The sequence below is a fragment of the Ammospiza nelsoni genome, chromosome 8, assembly GCF_027579445.1.
Source record: "Ammospiza nelsoni isolate bAmmNel1 chromosome 8, bAmmNel1.pri, whole genome shotgun sequence".
Taxonomy (NCBI): Eukaryota; Metazoa; Chordata; class Aves; order Passeriformes; family Passerellidae; genus Ammospiza; species Ammospiza nelsoni.
The window spans coordinates 12,837,721-12,860,516 of NC_080640.1; the positions used below are offsets into that span (position 1 = coordinate 12,837,721).

Here is a 22,796-nt window from a genome sequence, read left to right on the forward strand (position 1 = left end):
TGGTTGAGTGCAGTAAGAAAAATACAGTTATGTTTGCAGAAATCATTCAGTTGCATGTTTTTACTTTCACAGGATGGTGCTGTTTATAGCCAGGTCCTTTCCTCTCATCTCAGTCTCTTTCAAATGAAAGAACATTAATAACATGTACTTTACCCATCTATAGCTCCTTTCACTGGAGACTCTGAAGGCCTGTCGTGGGCATTAGTGACTTAAACATCATGTGTAGAGGTAGGTCAGTGTGGTGCCCTTGTTTTATAGGTAGGGAAACTGAGGCATAAGAATTAAATGCTTTGTCTGGCATCAGATAAGAAAGCTTCTGAGTGAGGGACACAGAGAGACCCCTTGTCTTTTTCTCCTTTAATTGTAAGGCTGTCTTTTAATGGTTTCGACAACTTAGCTGTAATTACCTTACAATTAGCTACAGATGACCACAATTACATTTACAGTGCAGGACCTTTGTTTTTCCATGCCAGAGCACATTGCCCTGGGACCCTCCAGGTGCTGTCTTGGCTAGTTTCAAAGATCACCTCTAGCATGCATCCACATATGCCAGGATGAAGGCAGACTGGGGGCTGCAGGCCTCTCTCTGCCTCAAGCACTATTGCCTGTGGGAACAGAGAAAAACCAAGGTCTGCAGACTCCCATGGGAAAGTAGGAAGCTCTCTCAGAAGGACACCATTCCTCCCTCCTGTCACACATATACTCAGTAATGTGTCAGAAGCTTCAGTGCACTTGCATGGAAGGATTAGTGCAACTAGGAATAGGACTCTGTTCACCAAGGCTCGTGTCCAGTTGCTGAAAGGCCTGGCTGTGCCTGCAGGCTTAGAAAACATTGTCCAAATGAAGCTATTACTTAAATGTGACTAGTAAACCCTTGATACTCTCTTTTGCCAATCTTCATTTTTGAGCCTTAATTTGGAATCCGAAGTTCAGGAACAGCTACCACTGCAAAAACCCAGCTGATTGCTTTTGCAAAGAGGAACTGTGAGATTTTTCATGGGGTATGATCTGGGTTTGAGAAACGAGCGGGACACACACTGTGCTCCTCTGTGGCTGTTGAGGACAGAGATGGTGTGGCTGTGAGGTGACTGTGCCTTGATTTGGCCCAGGCTCTAGCGCTGTGGGTGGTGGGGAGGCAATAAGTGTGCAGATCAAGGTCAGCCCTGCAAAGCAGCAGCATTGGGATCTCTGCCTGCTGTGGCAGGTGCTCAGGATGCAGAGGCTGTGCAACCATAAAACAGTATCTGGAAGACTGCTGGCAAAGACAATAAACTACACTGGCCTGTTGCCTTCCACCCTTCCTAGCGTGTGCTGCATGGGAGGTGCAGAAATAAAGGTGAATTTGAAGACTGAAGGAGATGAAAGCAGTTGTTTTCCCTGCCCCTCTCTCACCCCAGTTAAAGCAATGTACAGAAAAAAAAACTGTTCTTATGACTAAGAAAATGGGTGGATAGAAGCAGAATCAGTTTGGGGGAAGCAGCAGTGTGAATTCAGAGAAATAGCTGGTGCACCAATGGACTTGAGTTCCCCTAGCTGCACTTCATGCTGACACCCAGTCCCAAACTGGGAGATGTTGGCATGTTGGGGCAGTGCTTTGCTATTCAATACACACCAAAACTGGGATCACGTGTATGCTGATGGCTTGCTGTGTCTTCTGCCAGTCCTTACCCCTGTTTTAACCAGCAATTTTACCCTCTGACAAACCTGGTGCAGATTGTGCATTTATAAATTGAGCCAATTTATCCCTCATGCTATTTCTTCATCTAGTCCCACCACTTGCAATTTCTTCCCAACCCATTTATTCCAGGCTGTGTTTTGGCTTGTTTCTCAAAGGAGGTACCCAGCTTTACAGAAATTTCTTTCTCAAATCTCCATTCTCCAGCATGGTGTTCCAATTGGTAAACTATGTTACCAAGCCCCACAGGCAAAAACAGCTCTTGTGTGGCCTTGGCCATAAAAGGAGGTTGGACATGAGATACACTACAGTTCCCAGGACCCCCTGCTTCTCTCTTCCCCTAAACTGCATTGCATAAAACAGAAAGGACCCTCTAAAGAGTATTAAAAAGCAGGAAGTAATTACAAATTCAAATCCATGCAGGTGCCTTTGAATGAGAGCTTGGTCTTGCATCACACACCTGTGATATTTGGAAGCTTAACGCAGGCAAATAAGGTGTGGATATCTGGCTGATTGCATATTCAGACAGGCACCTGCAGCTATTTGGCACAGTGCTTGCTGGTTTGGAAGTAGGCACTCGGCACATACTTTGCTTTCTCTGTGCTGTGCTTTTGTGGCTTTTGCCCCAAGCACTGTTGTATCTAGTTCTCATCTTGCAAAACAGCTCCCTAGTGAGGAATGAGCAGTGCAGGGGAAAGCCTGGCTGGATGGGACCCAGAGCCATTCCTTCCCAGTTAGAGAAGCACTGCAATATGGAAGGTGCTGCCTTTCAGCTCACAAGCAGCACTCGACCATTGCATTCATGTGTTGTGGACTTCCCCAGAGATGGCCAGAGGGAGGACAGATGACAGTCCAGTCTCTCCCCAGAACACAACTGCCAGCCCTGCAGCTTCTGCCTTTCTTTTGCTCTGTGTTTCCTACCCTACATGGGATGCACAGGGGTGGGTGCCTGGTAGGGGCGGGGAGGCCGTGTGTAGCTGATGCAGTGTTGGTGCACGTGCTGGGGATCACACTGCAGGGAGAGGCCTGTGTGTCATGCCCACGGGCTGGTCCCCATCACGTGGCAGTGGGTGCGTGCTCTGCTGACGCATCCCCACGCAGCTGCGTCCAGCCCTGCCGCGTCCCCCAGCCCCTGTCAGTGCACATCAGCCCCCCAGTGATCTGCACAGCGGCTGGGAGGTTGCTGGGTTACCTCCTCAGGCCTCGCATACAGATTTTCCTGCTGCGTGTTTGGTCCCATTTCAAACAACTCAAATGCTGCTCATTAAGAGTGCCTATAGTTTAATAGATATTGCTGCTAGAGATCTAGAGATCTTCCCTCCTCCTACTATTTGATCAAAATTATCCTAGAAGCATGGAGTCTTATGCTGAGACTGTCTGCAAGGATGCCATTTATCTTGATGGCAGGGTGCTGTGCTCATCTATTCCCTGAAAACCAGGCTGACACTTGCTCCCTGTAAGCCACCAAAGTGCATGCAGATGACATGCTAGCAGCTTCAATCACTACTGATGGGGAATGGCAGCAACTGGAAGCAAAATGCTCAGTGTTTGTCACCAGTCCCATCCCTGTCTGCTATCCCAGCATCCTTCTTCGAAAACCTTCATGTATCAAGCAATGAAAAAGGAATACCAGTCTATTCTTGCCTGCATGTTGTACTGAGGTTCCCCATTTTTTTAGATGGCAACTGAAGATGGAGTCTTGCAGGCTGAATCCAGCCTTCATACCCAACCACCCTCTCCAAGAGGCTACAGTAGGATTGCCTGATGGAGACAGACTCAATGTCCCCAGCACATTCATGTGTCCCCTGAGTGCCATTGTGTGCCTTGGTGGCTTATTGAGGAGGTGATGCTAGAGAGCAGCACGGCACAGTCACACCAGGCCAGTGTTTGTATACTTTGCTGGGGTGAAAGGCCATGTCTGGCTTCTCAGGTTTTGCCCTCCTAAGGTCAGCTTCAGCTTGTAACAATAAGTTTGAAACAATACCAGCAATCTCCCGTTCTCTTCAGATAATATATGCTGTGGTGATGGTGACAGCATCCCAGTACTTCTGCCAGCTCCTTTCTGATTCTACCCACATGGTTGTCCACTCCTCTGGCATTAAAAGAGATGGTTCCTCTCCTTTCAGAACATCAAGAAGTTTTCTCAATATTTGCTGCAAATAATAGCAAGGATCTTTGTGCCCAAAAGTGTAAACTCACTTAAGCACATGCTGCTGTGGAAGAGTGTCTTCTGGGAAGAGTAACTTTTCCTGTCATTTCTTTTTTCAGATCTATGTCATTGACAGTGCAGATAGGAAGAGGTTTGAAGAAACAGGTCAGGTAAGTTACTTAAGCCCAGCTTCCTTTGAAGTGACTCAGTGCTTCTGAGTGCCCCTTGCTCACAAAAGTTAGGAAGAAGATTTTGTTGTTTATGAAGGAAATTTGCATTTCAAGAGACTTGCCTTTCAACGTCAATACAGATTATTTTGGTAGATGTGAAACAAGGAAAATAGGTAGCCTAATTCTGTTTAAATAGAACAGTGTTCATTAAAGTTATACAATAATAGCAAATGGAGCCTAATACTGAAAGCACAAACTTCTCTAAGTCCTTTAAACCTTGCCAAACCAAGACCCTGAGGAATCCTATTTTCTTATTTACGAAACCGAAATGGAAATCATATTGACTTGATTGTCTTTTGGATGTAATTGTAAAAAAGCTAAGAACTATCTAATACTGGCCAGAAAATAAGATTTCCATTTTACAAAGTTCTAATGTTTTGTAACATTTTTTGGTTTAAGTTGGAGCAAAAATAGGACTTAAACTTCACTGTGTAAAATTCTGAAAGTGACAGTGTCCCAAAATAGCTAGCAATAGATTTACCCCACAGAAATGGGAGATGTAGATTAAAGCCTTCTGTTCTGCCTGATTTCAAGGAGATACTTGATCTTTTGCCTCTCAAGTCTCATGGACATACCCCAACAGCAGAACTGTTGGTTGTTCTAGGGGTGGGGGAATCTTTCCCCTGCTGGAGCTATTTCATTTTATATCAGTAATTAAATATTCATTGGGCAAAAGAGATAGAAAGGAAGCAGCAGCTTAGATCACTTGCCTGAGTCAGGCGGAGCCAGCCTAAACCCCTCCTCATATTTCCGCAAACACTTTTGGTTTCAATAAATCAGCCATGTCAGATGAAAGATCTATTTTGTTGAAAATTTCCCAGCCAGTTCTGTTTATAACTCCATCCTCTCATCCTGGCTTCCAAACCAAACATTGCTTTTGAGGGGGATGGAGTTGTATTTCCACTGCAGTTTAGCATCTCCCCGACTGCACTTGTTTAATCCAGAAGTTTCTATTCAGTGGATAAAAGATGTTAGAATGTTATCTGAGAGCATGAGATCTTTCCAGCTAAATAAGGAGGCCACAAAAATCTCCTATACTCATCTGTCTGCAATGCCAGCAGTCCCTACAGGTTCATGTTCTGCTGAGTTTGTCATATGTTCCCATAGGGAAGCGACTTGAAACTGAGTGCCGTTTTCACATGAGACCATTGCACAACCTAGACATGAAGTATTTCTGCCACCATTGATCCACTGCAGATTCAGATCTGAGCTATTAAAAAAATCTTTTTGAGTCAACCAGTTCTGAATGAACGAACCCATTTTTTAAGATGCCATCCAATTTGTGCTGTGCATATGGAGCCAAAATTCAACTATTAAGGCTCATCTAGCTTGTCTTCAGCTAATCAATGCCTTCAAAATTATCAGCACTTTCCTGTGGGAGGGAGATTTCCATTTTGGGGGGGAGGTCGGGGTTGGGAAGTTGTCTCCTATTTAAATTGTAGTGATTAAAACTTCGAACAACCCCTTGAAACTCATAATGAGCAAAGATACCAGGGCCAGTGTGAGTGGTTGCTCAGGTACAAATCAGGTCAGTCAGGCAATAACTTAAGACAGATTCCTCATACTGCCAATGTACTTGTTGTTTTTTGCTGTTTCATCAGTTTTGGTCTACTGGGATCAGAGACTGGTAAAACATGGTGTTGTAGCCTTTAAGGCAACTGCTAATTTCAGACCAAAATTAAGATTTTTCTAACCTGCAATTGGAAGAAATAGCTTTTGAACCTTGGGCAGAGATGATTGTATACATTTTTGCTCTCTTGTAATAAGATCTAGGTTTCACTGGAACTCACTCTTCTAGCATTTGCCCTAAATATATTTCTAATTAGAGACAAGCATTGGTGGTTGAAGATTTTCTTCCCTTCCCTCTCACCATCTTCCCCCCACTCCCTTGTAAATGATACAGGAGCTGGCTGAGCTTTTGGATGAAGAAAAGCTTAGTGGAGTCCCCGTGCTCATATTTGCCAACAAGCAGGATTTGCTGACGGCTGCCCCTGCTTCGGAGATTGCCGAGGGACTGAACCTGCACACAATCCGGGACAGAGTCTGGCAGATCCAGTCTTGTTCAGCTCTTTCAGGAGAGGGAGTACAGGTGAGGCTCTGCAGAAGGCTTGCTGTGCCAGCAGGCCATCTGTAAGAGATTGCTGATCTGCAGGGTGGGGTCAGCACAGCCAAAGCCTTGCAGTGCAAAACGCGGGGGGTGCGTGTCTTGGGTCCTGCGCAAAGGGAAGGGAGAGCTGGGGGCCCTGGGGCTCTCTCCATCCCTGGTAAAGGGGAGAGCAATTGCTTCCCCACCCAGGAGCCCTTAGCTGGCCCAGATGAAGACATTGATTTCTTTTAAAGAGACTGCTGTCAGGTTAATCATTCTCACAAAACAAATTGTCTTTTACTATTAACCCTTTGACTGGTACGAGTGTGCACTCTAGAAATCTGATTTACCTTTGCTACTGATGTCATTTGGCATTTTACTAAACCCAGGCACCAGGGAGAAAAACTGATCAATTTTTCTCATCCAGAGAAATGCTAGAGTTGCACATGGAGCAACAACCACTTCTAATGTCAGCATGTGGGGCAGCAAAAACACACCGAGGGGTCTGCACTGTGTCCCTGTGCTGAACTGTAATAGTTGTGTCTTGGGCTCCTGTGCTGTAGTCAGTTCCTGCGGTATAGTAGTTCTTTGTAATGTAAATGGGACCTAGGTTTGTTTATTTCACTCTTAGGTTTTCTTGAATTAATGAGGTATTTGCAGAGCTCGAAATCTGAGTACTCCACTGATATTTAAAGAAACAGAATGGTGAAGACATTTATCTTCACTGCAGTTTCAGTAAAACCTTATTTGCAGATGCTACAGAGCAGTTCAGAATAGTGAGATCTCAAGCTGAGTATGAAGAGTCACAGAAGCAGCCCTCCATGCTGAGTGGACAGTAAAATGGCAGATGAAATTCAGTGTTGACAAGGGCAAAATAATGCACATGAGAAACAACAATCCTAATTATAAGACGATGGACTCAAAATTAGCTGCCATTACTCAGAAGCAGAGCCTTGGGAACAGAGCTCATCAAAGGCCAGAGAGGAAAATTCAAACACTGGACAATTACAAGAAAACAAAGAAGAAACATCTTTTCTAGCAGGTTAAAGTCATTGTGAGTCCATACCTTGGATATGACCTCTAATTCTGTCTCTGCCACATTTAAAAAGGTTTTAGTAGTAATAGTAGAATCATAAAATCCTACAAAAAATTAGGTAGAAGGGTCTTCAGAAGATCTTCAGACCAACTTCATGTTTAAAGCAGGGATAGCTGTGAGTCTAGGGGAGGTTGCTAAGAGTCTTGTCCAGTCAAGTTATAAGTATATCTAAGCATGTAAATTCCATATCCTCTCTAGGTAACCTCTTCTAGGCTCTTAACTACCCTAATCAGAAAAAAATACACTCCACATATCTGCTTAGAATTAGGAGAGATTTGAGGATCCTCTGTCAGGAATGATCAGCAGCACAGAGTGGCATCTGTATACAGGGATAATAAATAAATTAGGACTAGCAGTTTGTAAGAGAGAGGACAGAGAGTGGGAACATCTTCAGGATTTATAAAATAAGGTATAAAAATGTCAGATAGACTGTATGCTATTTTTACACTGCTAGAGGAAGAGCGTTCCTGATGAAATAATCAGAAAATGGTTTAAAAGAAATAAAAATAAGTGCTTCTTTGCAAGTGGCATAATTAAATTCTGGATCTCATTGGCACAGGATGTTGGGGAGACCAAAGGTATCAGAAAAAAAACAGTATCAGAAAAATACTTAAATGAATTTCTGAAGAAGGGATGTGCAGGCAATGGCTGACCAGTAAGATCTAGAGGCAGCTTTTAACTGAGGAACTGAGCTCTCCTCAGATCCTGAATAATTTAAAAACACTCCCTCTCTGAGCTTGGGCCATGAACTGGGAGCAAAGAACAGAGTAAGGCAGATCCTGTTCCTACATGGTCTTTCCCCTGGCATCCAGAAAGAGGATGCTGGCCTGGGCCTGTAGTTAGCTAAGCTACAAATTCAGCTATGTTGTAGCCAGTGTTATAAAGGGCTTCAGCTCTAATCTCTGCTCTGAAATTTCTAGTCCAAAGAAATCTGACCAGGAAAACAAGGCTGCAGTTGACAGGGTTTCAGGCAAACATAGGTTGCCTTCCTACCCCTTCAGGCCCTTCTCTAGGTTATGGAAGTCCAAGGGAGCTAGTAAAGAGACAGATGAAATTCAGAGATATGTGTTGGATGTGGAAAAAGTAAATGATACAAAGTGTCACGTTCTGTTCTTGAGCTTTGAAATGTGCTTCCTTCTCAGGCAGATTTGTGGGGTCTCTGGAGTGGGCTGCACACTTCTCCACTGACAGCACCTTCTTACTGTGCCTCCTCCCTGAAGCACAGCACATCCCTAATCATCCAGTAGTGCAAATACTCAGTCCAATACCCTCTGCCAGGGAAATGAAATCTGCTTCTGCATTCACTTCCAGAAAGTAGAAGACCAGAACTAAATAAAAGTATTTGCAGGCCTATGTATTTTGTTCATCATGCTTATCTAAACAAATTAGTTTAGATGCAGGCTAGATAACATCCCACTTTGTTGTAGTCAGTCTCCTTGTCCTAAATACTTCAGTTTATTCCATAAATGATTATTGCAGAAAAGTCAGGAAAGTCGCAAGCTCTCTATAGCTTATGGAAGAAGAGCCCCTACTTTTCTCTTCGGTCATAACTTCAGCTCTGTCAAATCAGACAGCAAGAATGTCAAGTACTCCCTTTCCTTGCAAATGGAACAAAGTGTTTGGGGAGATGGCTTTTAAAGTAAACCCAGATCAGCCTAGGAAAAAATAGTGTCTTCAGTCCTGGGATGTGAAGGAGAGGTCAAACTTTAGGAGAATCAAAAAACTTGTTTCAAGAGTGAGATTAGGAAAGATGTTTTTGAGGACTGTGGTGCACCAGGGCCACAGGTACCAGAGGCTCAGAACAGGAGCTCTCCATATGTGGTTAAATCTCAGGTCACCGCTTTAAGGACTTTGTTGAGAAATGACAATGAGTGGCAGCAAAATAAATGGAGTTGGGGAAGCATCAGGTGTTCAGAATGAAAGCCAAGGAATGAGCACACCAACCATTGCAGGTGATGGAATGGATTAGCTGGAGTAGAATTGGAGTCATTACTGACAGATCTTGCAAGGAAGAGTGGTGGCATATCTTCTACTGAGCACATGCAGGAACAGAGTTCATATGGGAAGATGTTTGTGATAGCTTGAAGGAAGAGCAATGAGCACAGATAAATAATGCTGATACATGAAGGAGAAATAGTTTGAAGGTCATTTAATTAGTTTAGCAGCTAGCACCATCGTGTATAGAACTGGGTAGTTAAGACTGGGGATTTCAAGGTTAATGAGATTAGATTATGGTTAATAGAATGATATAAATTTAGAGAATTTAACTATTATTTGAAATGGGTTATTTAATAAAACTGTTAATTAAGGGGGGAATCCATATAGTCATCTTCTCTTTTAAAATTAACCATTAGGGACTCTGGAAAAGGGGCCTAGCAGTGTCCTGAGCAGGCTCAGAAGAGAGGTGACTGGGTTAACTGGAAACTCCATGTAGTGTCTCTGGATGCCAGCTGGCAGCCCCTGTTATGCCAGCTGAAGACTTCATTACCTCCCGACTGGAACTGTGGACAGCACTTGTCTTGCTAATCAGACTTCATGGTGCCATTGAGGCTTTTTCAAGCAAAATGTCTTCTTGGGTCTGTTCTTATCCTCAGCCCCAGTTAAAAAGCAGGAAAGCCTTTTCTCCTTGCCACAGCCATCTGGGCTCTTCTTCTGGAACGGGGTACTGACCAGCCTACACTGAGACCTCAGCAAGTGAGGGAGGCGATTACTGATGACAGCAGAGGAACATAAGGGAACTATTGCCTCACAGTGACTCTGGTGCCATGTAGGCTCTCTTGGGGTATTTGTGACCAGGTCTCAAATTGTAGCCCTTGGTGTGCAAAAGCTGTGTACATTTCACCCTGGCCAGCCAGGGTTGGTGTGAAAGCAAACAGAACCCTTCTGCTTTGCTGCCTCCTCTCTTGCTGAGGTGTTATTTAGGGGCCAGGGTGTGATATTAAATATGACTTAAGGCTTGGGACTGATGTGTGCTCTGTAGCTTGTTTCTTTGAAGCAAGATTCTCCAATCAAGGCAGCAGGAGTTCAGCCTGCCCTGAGGAACTGTCCTCCAGAATGATGATGCAGCGTATTGTCCAGAGTCTCCCAAACATAATGACCCTCTGGAGACCATTAAAAGCCAGTGAAACTGAGAGTAGCCACTAAACTTTTCCAATTTATGCCAGAGCCCATCTGGCCCCAAGGATTGTGGGGAAGGCTGAAGCTCTGTCTCTTCCCTGGCTGTTTCAACCTAGTTGAGAATGAAGCCCAAGACCTAAGTTATGTCTGTGCTGCAATTCAACACTTTCATAAGGGCAAGATTTAGAGCAGGACCATCCCTGGGAGATACCACATACCAATGAGGTATCTGCAGAGCTTAGGTTTAGTCTTAGCTAGGAAAGGCTGGATAGGGATCTCCCACATCTTAACAAGGTTCTGGAGCTATTTGTAAATATGATTTAAAACCAGTTTTGATGACTGCAGCTCTCCTGGAGCAGGCAGAGCCTGTGCATGTTGAGGAAAAGCAACCATGTTTCCAGATTACACGACAATGTCTTCTGATTTTTAAGTAGGGTAAGGAGGGAGTCTACAGGGATACAAGGTCTCAGAGGACAAGAATATAAGCTTTCACCCAGGCAAAACCCAATGGATAATGTACTGGCAGGAGCCAGCCTGTATGATCACCAGAGGTGCAAGGAAATGACAGATAATGAAGGCACAGTCCTGGCTGTGCAGAGGGAGAAGAAAGTGACAGTTAAAATAACGCATACCAAAAATGCTAGAGATTGAGAATTTTGCACTTGCCTGACCCAATTTGTTATGGCAGACAGAGGATTACATGAAAGGATTAAGCTTTTCTGTCCTTAAGGTCACATTAGGGGTCACAAGTTTGTGGCCTTGCCTGATCCCAGGCTTGCAGGGGAGCAGAAATCGTCAGGCTTTTTATGGGGTGGAAAGGACTTGTTCGCTGTGTTTGAAGTCAGATTACTTCACTCCCATAGCCATAAAGCTGATAATGCAGAGAATAAGCAAGCAGTGGGCTAATCTTAAGCAGGACTTTTTATTTCTCCCAGGGAAGGCTCTACCAGTACTTTCCCAAAGGGCCTTGGAGTACAACTCCCTTGGCACAATAGCAGATGGGACTGCAGCAAGGCGGGGTTGTGTGAGCAGCATTTCTCTGCAAGGAGCGTTATCCTCTTCCCTGGGGTTCTCTCTCTTTGCTTTGGTAAAGTTTACTAGCTGCTTGTTAAGGAGCTAAGAGAGGCAAAGCTGTAAGATCTGAAATCTTTCCCTGGCTAAGTTTTCCCAGGGTTGACTTGAGGCTGGAATACTAATATTGTATCCGCCTCAGTCCTCAGAGTACCTGCCAATGTTTCTGTGTCTCAACAAAGCAGCACAAGGACATCTATCAAGATCTAAATGTTACTGTAGGGATTATACTTTCTTCACAGAACCATCTTTTAAACATGCAGATATAGGGACAGAGTGTGCAGGGACAAAGGATGACAACAGTTGACTCCTTGAGGACTTGACTCTTTCAAGCACTGTTTCCTCCTTCCCATGTGCCTTTCCTATAGCAGCTCTTTGTGTTTGTAGCAGCTTCCCTGGATTTCTTTATCTTACCAATGCTCTGTCCTGCTTCACACCATAGGTAGAAAAACTGCAAATGTACCTTTTAGGTTTTTTTGCTTTCCATTGCATTTGGTATTCTCCAAAGCATCTGGGGACACTGCAGAACAACACTCCCCTTAAAAAAAAATTTGCACCAGAAGCTGCAGATGTAGCTGAGGAACGCATCTCACATACACCTTTCTGATACAGCTGAACATGTTAATTTTCCCTTTATCACTGTCAGGCAGGGGGATATTTACAATTAAATGTGATATTTTCCTGTCAATTAACTCATGCCAGAAGAGAATTTTTAAAATCTATTTCTGCTTTAAAAGTTTGGTGACCTACTTACGTATTTCAAGCGTGTTTGGAGTTCACCTTTCCTCTTGCATTTTGCTATGTCATTCTCTTGCCCTCGTTAAATGCTTCATGCAGCCAGGCTCCCAGCCATGGTAAATCCCATCATAAACTCTGCTTTATGACCCTCGCTGCGCTGGTGCTGCAATGGTCTGCCTTTCTCCTTGCCCAGCTCCCCAGTGGCAGCAGGCAGTGTTTTAATCACTGTGAATTCAGGTTGTGGTCAGATTAGGTAGAAGATAGGATGAGTGTTTGTTGTTTTGCAGTGATGTATTGTTTCTGGGATTACTGTGCTGAATAGCAGAGGGTGTCAGCTGATATTTATTACTTTAAGCTGTCTCAGCTGTTCTGGTTCAGCAAATAAACCTACATTCAAAATGAATGAGGAGCTCTGCTTGCCTTGTATGCCATGATGTGTGCAAATGTGATTATTGCTTCCAAGGCAGGGGAAGCTGAAATCATTGTGAGAGCATTTTTAGTTATTTATTTATTTTTACTCTTTGCAGGCAATCATGCAGATTTCTAAAGCACACAATCAAGTCAAAGGCTTGACACCTCTCCTTCCAGCCCCATTGTTAAGCCCTGGCATTCCTCATGCTGGGAATCACTCGCTCCCTCTCTCTCTAAAGTGATAAGCTTTAAACCATGCTATTGATTGCTTAAGGCATTACATGTTTTACACCTAGGTTATCAGTGTTATTGAAAGGGGAAGACACAAAGCTACCGGGCCTTAAAATGAATCTACCTCTCATCTTTTCCCATTTGCTCAGAGGATTTCAGACAATTTGTTTTACACCGATCTCTGCTGGGGAGATAAATAAATGAAACTGGAGACACCAACCCTCCCCAAGGTTAGAGTTAGAAGTGTTATTAGTGTAGGGCCTCATGTGCACCCCAGCACAAACTGGGCTCACTTATTCTTTATTTAACACAGCAACAAGGGCTGATTTCAAAAGTTGCTGCTCCCCTTCAGATAAGAAGTGTCACATAGCACAGTTATCAAGGTGAATTGGTATTTTCAAGTGAGAACCTCTCTGCTTCTGATTAAGCCCTGAGGACTCCCTCTCTTCTCTCTTAACTCTTTAGCTCCCCTCTGACATGGCCACCACCTTTGTGGCTGAGGGACAGCATAGAGGCACAGCAGTGAGTGTCAGCTCACCCAAAGGGCCTGCTGTACTCTGCCTTGGGCTGCCTGTCCTTGGAGAAGCTGAGCTCCTTGGCAGCCTTTTGGCACTCTGGGAACAAGGGAATAGGAAATCAGCAACACTGCTACCGTAGGGCTACCAGTGACGTTTGCCCAAAAGCTCTGACCTTTCTTAGGGTCTAACTAAGGTTGTTGTGGTAATGATACAAAAATGACCACTGAACATAATACTGAAATCCCTCCACTCTGAACTCTGAGGTGATATTTGACTGACTTCCAAACACAAAGATGCTGCTCCTCTCTCATCCCCAAAACCCTACCTTTTGCCTTCAGCCTCCCTATCTGCAGAGATACCTCGTAGACAGGACAGAGGTAAGGGATTTGATGGGACACAAATATGAGGAGACTGTGCATCTTGCACTCCATTGGGCACATCTCCTAACAGATAAGTGACAGGAGCAGATGAAGCTTTGGCTTTCAATAGCATATCCTGTTCTGGGATCTCAGCAATAAATTCACAAATCGGGTATTCACAGCACAAGTGTTGCTGTCCTGCTTGCACTGGCCAGAGAGCTCACCCACACATTTTTACAGAAATACGTTAAGGAGTATATCAGCCTCTTAAAACAGGACCACAGAGCTTCTTACTGAACCCCTGTGGGATCACTGAGGGCCCATTTTCTGTGGGGTCCCTGAGAAACAGGGAGCAGGGTCCAGGTCTGGTTATTGCAGTGACTTTCATGGATCTGGATTTCAAGGCTTGCAGATGAACAGAGAATTAGACCTGTTTTCTTAACAGGGGGCTGACTGTGTAACAGTCTCCTAAAATCCAGTCTCAAAGATAAGATGACTTGCACAAGATTACACAAATCATCTGTAGCCAAACCTGGAACAGGGTCTTCATCTGCCACTGACGTACCTTGACTGCAAAGTGATCCTTCCTCGTAGGACCTACACATAGTGATGTGATGAGAGGATGATACTTTTTTATGGTCAGATGAAAGATTTAATAACCTCTGTGTGACAACATCTACCAAGCAAGGAAGCACTTATTTTTTTAACCCACAGTGGTTTTGGGGACAGAAGGGCAGGCAGGGGGTCAATGAGGCAGCAGAACATGATGCTTGCAGAATGGTGGTGGGGTGGGCTTGGGGGATTCCTCCTCCTGTCGCTTGACTAACGTTACTTTTCTCTGTCTGAAGGACGGCATGAACTGGGTGTGCAAAAATGTCAGTACTAAGAAGAAGTAAAGCGTTCTGAGCTGCATGGAAATGGAGGAGCGGTGGGAGCAGAATTCTAGCCTGAAAACACTAATTTGCTGCTTTCTGACCAAATGTTTTTCCATCTGTGCACAGCTACAGCTGTTAAAAGAAAAAAAAAAAAAGAGAGAAAAAAGGGAGCAACGTTGGTTTAAACCTACTGCTGGATTTGGAACTTGACCTGCTCTTTAGTATCAATTTTTTTATCCCAATAAAGGAATTACATATTTCCTCCCTATGCATAAGTAGTATTAAATGTCTGTTTAGCAAGCAAGTTTGTAAGCAGAAGCAAGACTGATTCAGTGTGGAGCAGAGGGAGTGGTGAGTTTCTGTAGTGGCTTAGATGCATAGGAGCTGCCCTAATAGGCGCGGTTGCTGAGGACACGCTCGGCATCAGTCACAGCTTCCCCTCAGTGACAGATAAAATGCAGTTGTGTTACCAATTGTGGGTAGTTTCTTAAAATAAAGCTGCTAAGGAGTCATTTGTGTAACAAGGGTAGAAGACTTCCACATATTCCTATAGCCATAAAAGAGGAGTTTGATGATAACGAGGCACTGTTGCATTGCGACACCGCTGTAGAAGGGAGAGAAGGGTTATATGTGTATAATTGAGGCTCTTTGCAGTTGGAATAATGCAGGATGAGCGTGCCTAGGGCTTTTCTCGCAGCTGAAGGAGAATTTAGCCCAGCATTTCACCTTGAGCCAGCAAAAATGTTACTCCTCCGTTCAATAAGTTCCATATGTAAGATTAGTCTTCATGTTGAACAATCCCTGTTGATTTTCCCTTGATGTTAAGGCAACTCTGCAGGAAAATGCAATTAAGTCCATGATTACTTTCTAGAATGAGATATCAGGTCCCAGGTTTCCTTCTTTGAAATGTGCAAAATGTATTCTCCTACCCTACCAGCTCAGCATGCCTTGCCTGGCTCTTCCAGGGCCTCGGGGGACTGCCCCACAGCAGGCTGCCTGTCCAATGCCTGAGGTGCCCCAGCCTGGTGCTGGCTGTGGATTGCCCGGGTGGAGGCTGAGGATCCTGGTGAACAGCAGATGGGAAGTGCTCTGTAAAACGACCATTCATTCTTCCCCGGGCTGGCTTCCCTTTAAAAGGACACAGTTGCTGAAATGGGAAAGAGAATGTGATTTCCACCTCCTCCCCAATTCAAATCTAGCCCCACACTGACAGGGGAGCGGGAGCGATTAGCACGCCGAAGTAGCCATGTCCTGCATGAAGCGAGCTTGGTGACTCCTGGGCCAGTTTCTAATGCACAGATGGTAGAATAATCCCACTGCCCTGCTTGCCAGCTTTGTTTGCTGCCTGCCTGCGAAAGGCCAGAGAATGACTGGGGACTGCCTTACCCCTTCCACCTCCTGGAGACGGACGGTGGCGCAGGATGGGAGAGCTGCATGTACTAAAGCATGTGGCTTTACCACGCCTCAGCGAGTTGACTCATGGACCCAGGCAGACGGCTGACACCCCTGGAGCTCCCAGCTCTTTTCTCCTCCCTTCCCCTGGACATCTCCACCTCACGGCACAAACATCTGCACTGTACGTGAAGCAGCCCCTGGCTGTCTGTGTGTTGCAGCCTGGCATATTAAAATCAGCTGGGGCACATTCCAGGTCCCCCCATACATCAGGATGTACAGTAGCGGTTCAGGGATGATCTGTGTGTAGTTCAGCTGTCTTTGCTGTGGCTGGGGGCACAGGGACAGCTGGGACAGCAACTGCTTTAGCAATCCAACTTTAATCTGCCTGTGTCCGTGAGTCAGCACCCTCCGAGTGCATCTGTCTCCAGCAGGGAGGCAGGACACGCATGCCGGAGTAGCAGAGCCTTGCTTTAAAAACCAGACGACCGGGGAGCGGGGTGCGGGGGAAGAGCGGGCTCAAGTGAGCTGTTAAGCAATCGCTAATGACAAAGTGACACAGCTCCGGCTTTGCATGGATTGAGTAAGGAGTCATAAGATGAGATGTTCATTTAAATGCAGCTTGCTCGGTAACTTCCCAGCTGTGCAGGCTTATCGGGAACTCTGCAAATTTGAGTATGGCATGTTCCTGGGTCAGTCCAAGGAGGAGAAATTCATCCCAGCATCACCTTTTCCTTGCAAATAATGCATTTGCCTGATGCAAGCAATGTAAAGAATTACAACCCTTTCCTGTGGGCAGACTTGTGCTGGCTGAGTGGCAGAGCTTTGTGACAGATAGTCCCCAAGCTTTGGATTTGCCCACATTGCAGTGGGACACATTTGCCCGCAGATGCAGAGGGAAATGCTCAGATATCTCTCCTCTGGCCCGGGCAGGACAGGGCAGAGCACCCTTTGGAGCTCAGGCTTTGATCTTTCACACTTGCATGGGACTTGAGTTGGTGCTTTCCTGCTCCTTACTCTTTTAGCAGTGGAAAACTTAGTCTGTGACACTGCACCAGTTCCACAGTTGGCTTCCTGGAGCTGAAAAGAATCCAGGAGGGTAATGTGGTTTTTTAAAGTCTCATGTTGGTTAAACTTGGAAATATGTGTAAAATAAATATGTAGTAATTTTCCTATCACTTTAGTTGGGAAGGAAAAATTGCCTTATTGAACTCAGGATCCAGAAATATTTGCTGGCTCATTCATTATGTTTACTTGTAGCCACACATATTGGCTGCTTGCATCTGTACCTGCCAGAGTGTCACCTGTAACCCAGTAGTTAATTTGGTTTTCCCGTGCCAGGTGGTAAGAGAGGAAGACCGTGATAGAGTGAGCTGTGCTGGGAGGATGGAGGTGGGGAGTTAAAATGACCATGTCTTAAGTATATCATCCTACAGTGATGGCTGTAAATGTTTGTTGTATTGTAAACGTTTCTCTGTGCAACCTGGTGAAAATGCGTAAGAATTTGAGGTTCTGTTCACTTGCTCCTCCTTATCTGAATGTATTTACATCTGCTATGGCCTCTGCAGGGCTCTCTGCCCTGGGCAGCACCTGGCTGAAAACCACCTGGACAAGTGTCTGGGGCCAGCCAGAAACGCCTGCCAGCGATCAGTGCAGCCGCTGCCGCTCTGCCAGCCCTCAGCCCCGCCCTGGTTTGTGGCACACGCAGGGCTCTGTCCTTCCAGCGCTGTCAGCTTCGCCCTCCTTTAAACTGAGGCGGGGGGAACCAGGCGGCTCCTTGCTATGGGGGGAGCTCTGCCACACGTCCCATCAATTCCTGGATTTTTTAGCCAGGAGGGACCGTTGTGTTCCTGTTTCCTGACCTCCCGCGTAACGCAGCCCGTGAAACCCCTCCCGCCGTGGTGACCCGCGGCTGAGCTGAGCCCCTGTGGTAGGAAGAAACCCCGCCGTGATTTAAAGGCTCCGAGTGACAGGCAGACCTCGGGACGTTTGTCACAGGGGTTAATTCCCTTCCCATGCTTCACTTTCACATCATTAAATCTGGTTCTACCTTTGCGATAGATGAAAGAAGCCTCTCCTGCTCCTGCCCCGTTCGTTCCCTGGAGGGGAGAGGTGCCGGAGAAGTGAAATTCTCCAAGGGCATGTCAGAAAACCTGAGTCCAAGCCCCTGCTCTGATGTGAGTGGGGTGTGGGGACTCATGTCCTCCCCCAGCTGTGGCCGTGTCCTCCGCTGCAGCTTCGCTGGAGAATGTCTCTCCTGCCCTTGGAGGATGCTTGCCAAAGCCTCTTGCAACCTTCTTCCATTTGCCCACTACCTATGATATTTCTTGCAGATTAATGACTTCTCCCTCTGTCAAAACTATAACTGGTCACCAGACTCTTTTTATGAAGTGTACTGGGATGAGACCAGCCCACTCCGACATGCTCACTCTTCTCCAAAAGCAAAAGATGGCGGCTGTTGCATTCCCTGGGCCGGCCAGGTCCACGCAAGCTCTTTCTTTTATGTTCCCTTTTTGTATTTCACCAAAAAGGGATATTTGCAATATCTGCTCATGTTGTTACTCAGTGTATAATTTAGATGTCTTTGTCAAAAAAAAAAAGGAAATAAATTAAAATTTAGTAGAAAGACAACTGGTGTTTGGGGGTGATCCTTTTTTCTTCAGCAGGTTCATCTTCTGCCAGGATTGTCTCTTCCCAAGGAACTTCCAGTCAGGTCACAAAGCTGCTCTTCCATTGCTCCAGTCGCACCACCAGAAATGATTGCTGGTACTAGAAGTGATCAAAACTGTTGAAGAAGCCTTTTTCCTTTGGATTTTCAGTATTCTAAAGCTATCAGAGAAGTCAGCCAGAGAGAAAGGGAAACTCTGGGAGGACCTTCTTTTTTCAAAAATTGTGTTGTAGGTTAAAAAAAGCATGTCGTGAAACACATTCTCTACTGACCTGGCAGGAAAAGGGAAGGGGAAAAAGAAAAGCAGCAAACTCTTTGGGTTTGGTTCGGTGAAATGAGGTTGGGAGGGGGTTAGGAGGGAGGGAAGCAAATCTGTTGCTTTCCAGCTAATCTGACTCATTACTGTTCCTGCAACACCCAGATGGGCCAAAAAGCAAGAAACTGTTAGAACTCTTAAAAGCATCAGGTTCCTCCCTGCACAGTCACAGTCAGGATGCCTGGAAGGCTGTCAGAGCCACTGGAAAAAAACATTATAGATGGTCACACTTTACCTTCTTTTCTCTTTTTTTTAAGGCACGCTTTATACTCAGTCCTGGTATTTTTTCAGGAAAGTAGGAAATACTTTTTCATCTTGTTTGCCTAATGGATTGGATGTGAAAAATATTTCTCTGGCAAGTGAACACCCTGAGAGTTGTTTGACTTGTCACAGCGTTATGTATCGGCCCCTGCGGCCCCCGGGCCCCGAATGGCTGCGCTTCCCCTCTCCTGCTGCTGTTTGGGGTGGGATGTGGTAATTTATGGGGAGGCTGCGTGTGACCTTGCGTGCGTCTGCTGGAGTGAGCCGCGGGTCCCTTCCCCGCACAAGCCCCGCTTTACAGCCGCATGATGAATTTAGTGCTCCCGAAAGGACAAGGAACCGAGCAGATTGGGCGTGGGGAGGAGGAAAAAAGAAAATAATAATCTGCAGCCTGCAGGAGAAAAAAACACTGAGATTTTTGTTCCTCTTTGACCAGTATTTCCCTGTTTATGGCCTCGCAGCCCCGGACGCCCGCCTTTATCGGAGCAGAGGAGTGCTCTGTGGCCGCAGAGCCGGATATTTCAGCCTCCGTGTTCTCGCTGCGTTGGCATTCCCAGCCCGGCCGTGCTCAGCTGGGACACGTTGGAGCGGGGCAGCTGGACTGATGGCCACGGCCGTGCTCCAGCCCACCCACCTGGGCTCCCACCCAGGCGCTGGCTGAAGCTTTTTTCATTTTATTTTGTTTTGTTTAAGTGGAAACAAGCTTGCACTGCAGCCTCGTGATTGGCTTCTGCCAAAATGGCAGCTTCGGGCTCAGTTGGCTGAATTTGGGCTTGTTGGATTTTTTATTGCAATCTGTTCACTTATTACCCTTCCCAGCACCAATTGGAAGCAAAACTTCTAAAGCTGTGGTCAGGCTGTGCCGGTGCTGGGAGATGCTGTGAAAGGCTTGCTGGAAACAGCATGGGGTGGGGAGTGCCTCCTCTGCATTTCCTATGTATCTGTCTGAGTGACATGAGTATCTGTATCATTTTTAATGGGAAAAGGGAAAAAAAAATCACATTCAGAAGAGGAAGGGTTGGAAGGATCCTCTTTGCTTGCAACGTTCCATGACTGCCTGTCTCTGAGCTGCAGCCCTCCGAGCGGCACAGTCAGCCAGCCAAACACAGCCTGAAGTAAATAACCCTCAGAGGAAGGGGAACTGGCAGGTGGGTTAGGCCCCAAGTCCGAGCTGCATTAGGAGCTGGCAGGAACGCCCTGCAAGTAAATCACCTGGATGAGAGATATTTTTAAATAGAACATGTCCTTGCTGCTTGGCTTTGCAACATTTGTGCTACCAATGGGAGCCACAGCCTGCATGCTTTAATGCTTCTCTGTCTGGCAGGAGCTTGGGGTGCTGAGGGGGACGCTGTTGGGGACAGTGGGTTCCCCCCTGCCAAGAGCATCACTGTGGGCTAGGACACTGTGCTGTCCCCAGCCTGCGACAGCTGGGTCCCAACTGACAAGACAAAGCCCAGCGTCTTGGGGTGGCTGAGCCAGCTGTCCTGCCCTGGCTCCATCACCCTCCCTGATGTCAGACAGGAGGATTTATATGTATTTTGGGTTCATTTTTATAGCTGGCACCTGTGAGGCCAAAGCCGGGAAGGGATAAGCGAAGGGGCCTTGCTGTGAGGGGCTGTGTTGGTGGCAGGGGCATGGAGAGCTGCCCTGGGGTACAGCGAGATGGGCATGGCAGCCTCTCTGCACCTGGGGACAGCGCTCGGGTCTGGGACTGGGCAGAGAGCTGGGCCTGGCTGGCGGCTGCTTTGGGAGCTGGGGCAGGAGCTGCAGCTCTCACAGCCCGGGGGGGTTGGGAGGGGCCCTGAATTGGGTGCATTCAGCGTGGCACAGCTGGTGTGGGCTGCGGGGCGGGGGGGCTGCAGTTGCTCCTGACACTTTTGCCTCTGAATGTGATGATAAACTCCCTTTCCCGATTAGCGCTGATCCCTCTGCCTCCAAAACAGTTGGCCCTAATGAACATACGGCCCAACAGCTGTAAGCGGTTATACATATGCATGGATATATATATTTATCCCCCCCCAGCCCATCCATATATACTGGAGATCACAGCTGTTGCTATTCTTCCTTGCAATGCAGATCAGACGCTCTCTCTCTTTGGAGTCTTACTTGACCTATTTTGCAGGCGCAAGATTTTTTGTGATGATGATTTCCCCAGTTGGTGCTTTTGATTCTGCCTGAAACATCTTGATTGAAGGCAAACAATGGCAGCTCCGGCAGCCGGCAGCGCCCCGCACCCACGCGCCGCCCCGGCCCCGCCAGCCGCCACGCGCCGGGGGGGCCCGCACAGCCCCATCCCATCCCATCCCATCCTCTGGTGCCACTGCCCTGTGCCCGCGGGACACGGCTCTGCCACCGGCCCGCCATCCAGGCCATGCAGCCTCGACCTTGAGGCTTGTCTGGTGTCCCCATCCTCTGCCCGCCTGCCCCTTCTCAGCCCTGAGCCTCTTCCCGCCAGCTGGAAACTGCTCCACTACCCCAAAATCTTGCAAATCATGGTGGTGATGTCCCTTGGGGTCCCAGCCATAAGACCAGAGGGGGAGACGGTGCCAGAGCTGGCAGGAATATCAAAACCCCAGTGGCTGCTGTGCAGCATCCCATGGGTGATGGACACCTTTGAAGTGCAGTCTCCAGTGACCCCCTGCCTCTGCTCACTGCTTAACACAAACTTTCGGGGCTGCGAGGGAGACTCCCATGTCCCTGCAGCCCTCCCTGTCCACACAGGGTGCCCCAAAGAAGGGCCTCAAAGCCACCACATCCTGGCAAGGAAAAGCGGCCATCCGGGCGCACACAAAGCCATTTCTTGTTTGTCATTTTTGTTTGAAGTGTGTCCTTCATCTGGGTTTCTACAGCAACTGGGAAGTTGCTATCCTGGCCCAGCTGGAGGGACTGAAGCAGCCAGGGGAACAGAGCAGGAGGGCAGGAGGCAAGGATTGAGGGCAGGAAGGGAAGAAGCAAAAAATCAAGTTTCTGAGAAGTGGGGCTGTATTTTCCACCTCCATCTTGGAGGAAAATACAGCAGCTGGGACAGGATTCCAACTCTATCCCTGCCCCTCTGTCTCCAGAGGCAGTGCAGCCAGCTGGGGCCAAATCAGGGGGTGTAAAACAAGCAGCTTTTAGGATCCCTTCAGGTAAAGAGTAGTCTGCTGTGTCCCACATTGGCTGGCCCTGGCATGGCTGCATTCTCTTAGCCCCTGTGCCAGCCTGGGTTAAAATGAAACACACTTTTCTAAGAAGAAAGCAACAAAACCCAATGAAACTCCAGTGGTTCATCTTAGGCAGTGAGTCTTTTCATTTGTTCATTATGAGATAATACCCAAATCTGGCTAATTAATATTCCTGCATATTTTCCAAGGGGTGATGAGGTATCTTAAACATCTCGTGGAGATGGGCTTTCATATTTATAAGGTTGATGTGCAAACTTAAATTGACACTGTCTAAATATACCCTCATGTTTAAGCATGCGGCTTTCTCTCCCAAGGCAGCAAGGGCTTTCCTGGGGTGCACACCCTGGCTGGAAGTGGGACCTGGGGCTCTGTGGGTGAGAGAGCTGCCCAAAAAGGCTCCTGCGAGGCAGGGTGTGATGTTGTGTGATCCATCATTCCA

At 46.7% G+C, this 22,796-nt stretch overlaps 1 protein-coding gene across 1 annotated transcript in view; it reads left to right on the plus strand.

Annotated features, from left to right (window-relative positions):
* The window catches only part of ARL3 (ADP ribosylation factor like GTPase 3), a 30,164-nt gene extending 11,585 nt beyond the window's left edge, over positions 1 to 18,579 (plus strand). The window contains exons 4-6 of the mRNA XM_059476845.1: positions 3,944 to 3,994; positions 5,958 to 6,143; positions 14,530 to 18,579. Coding sequence (XP_059332828.1) covers positions 3,944 to 3,994; positions 5,958 to 6,143; positions 14,530 to 14,577 — 285 coding nt within the window. The 3' untranslated portion in view covers positions 14,578 to 18,579. The remainder of the gene's footprint in view (positions 1 to 3,943; positions 3,995 to 5,957; positions 6,144 to 14,529) is intronic.
* The last annotated feature ends 4,217 nt before the right edge of the window (positions 18,580 to 22,796 follow it).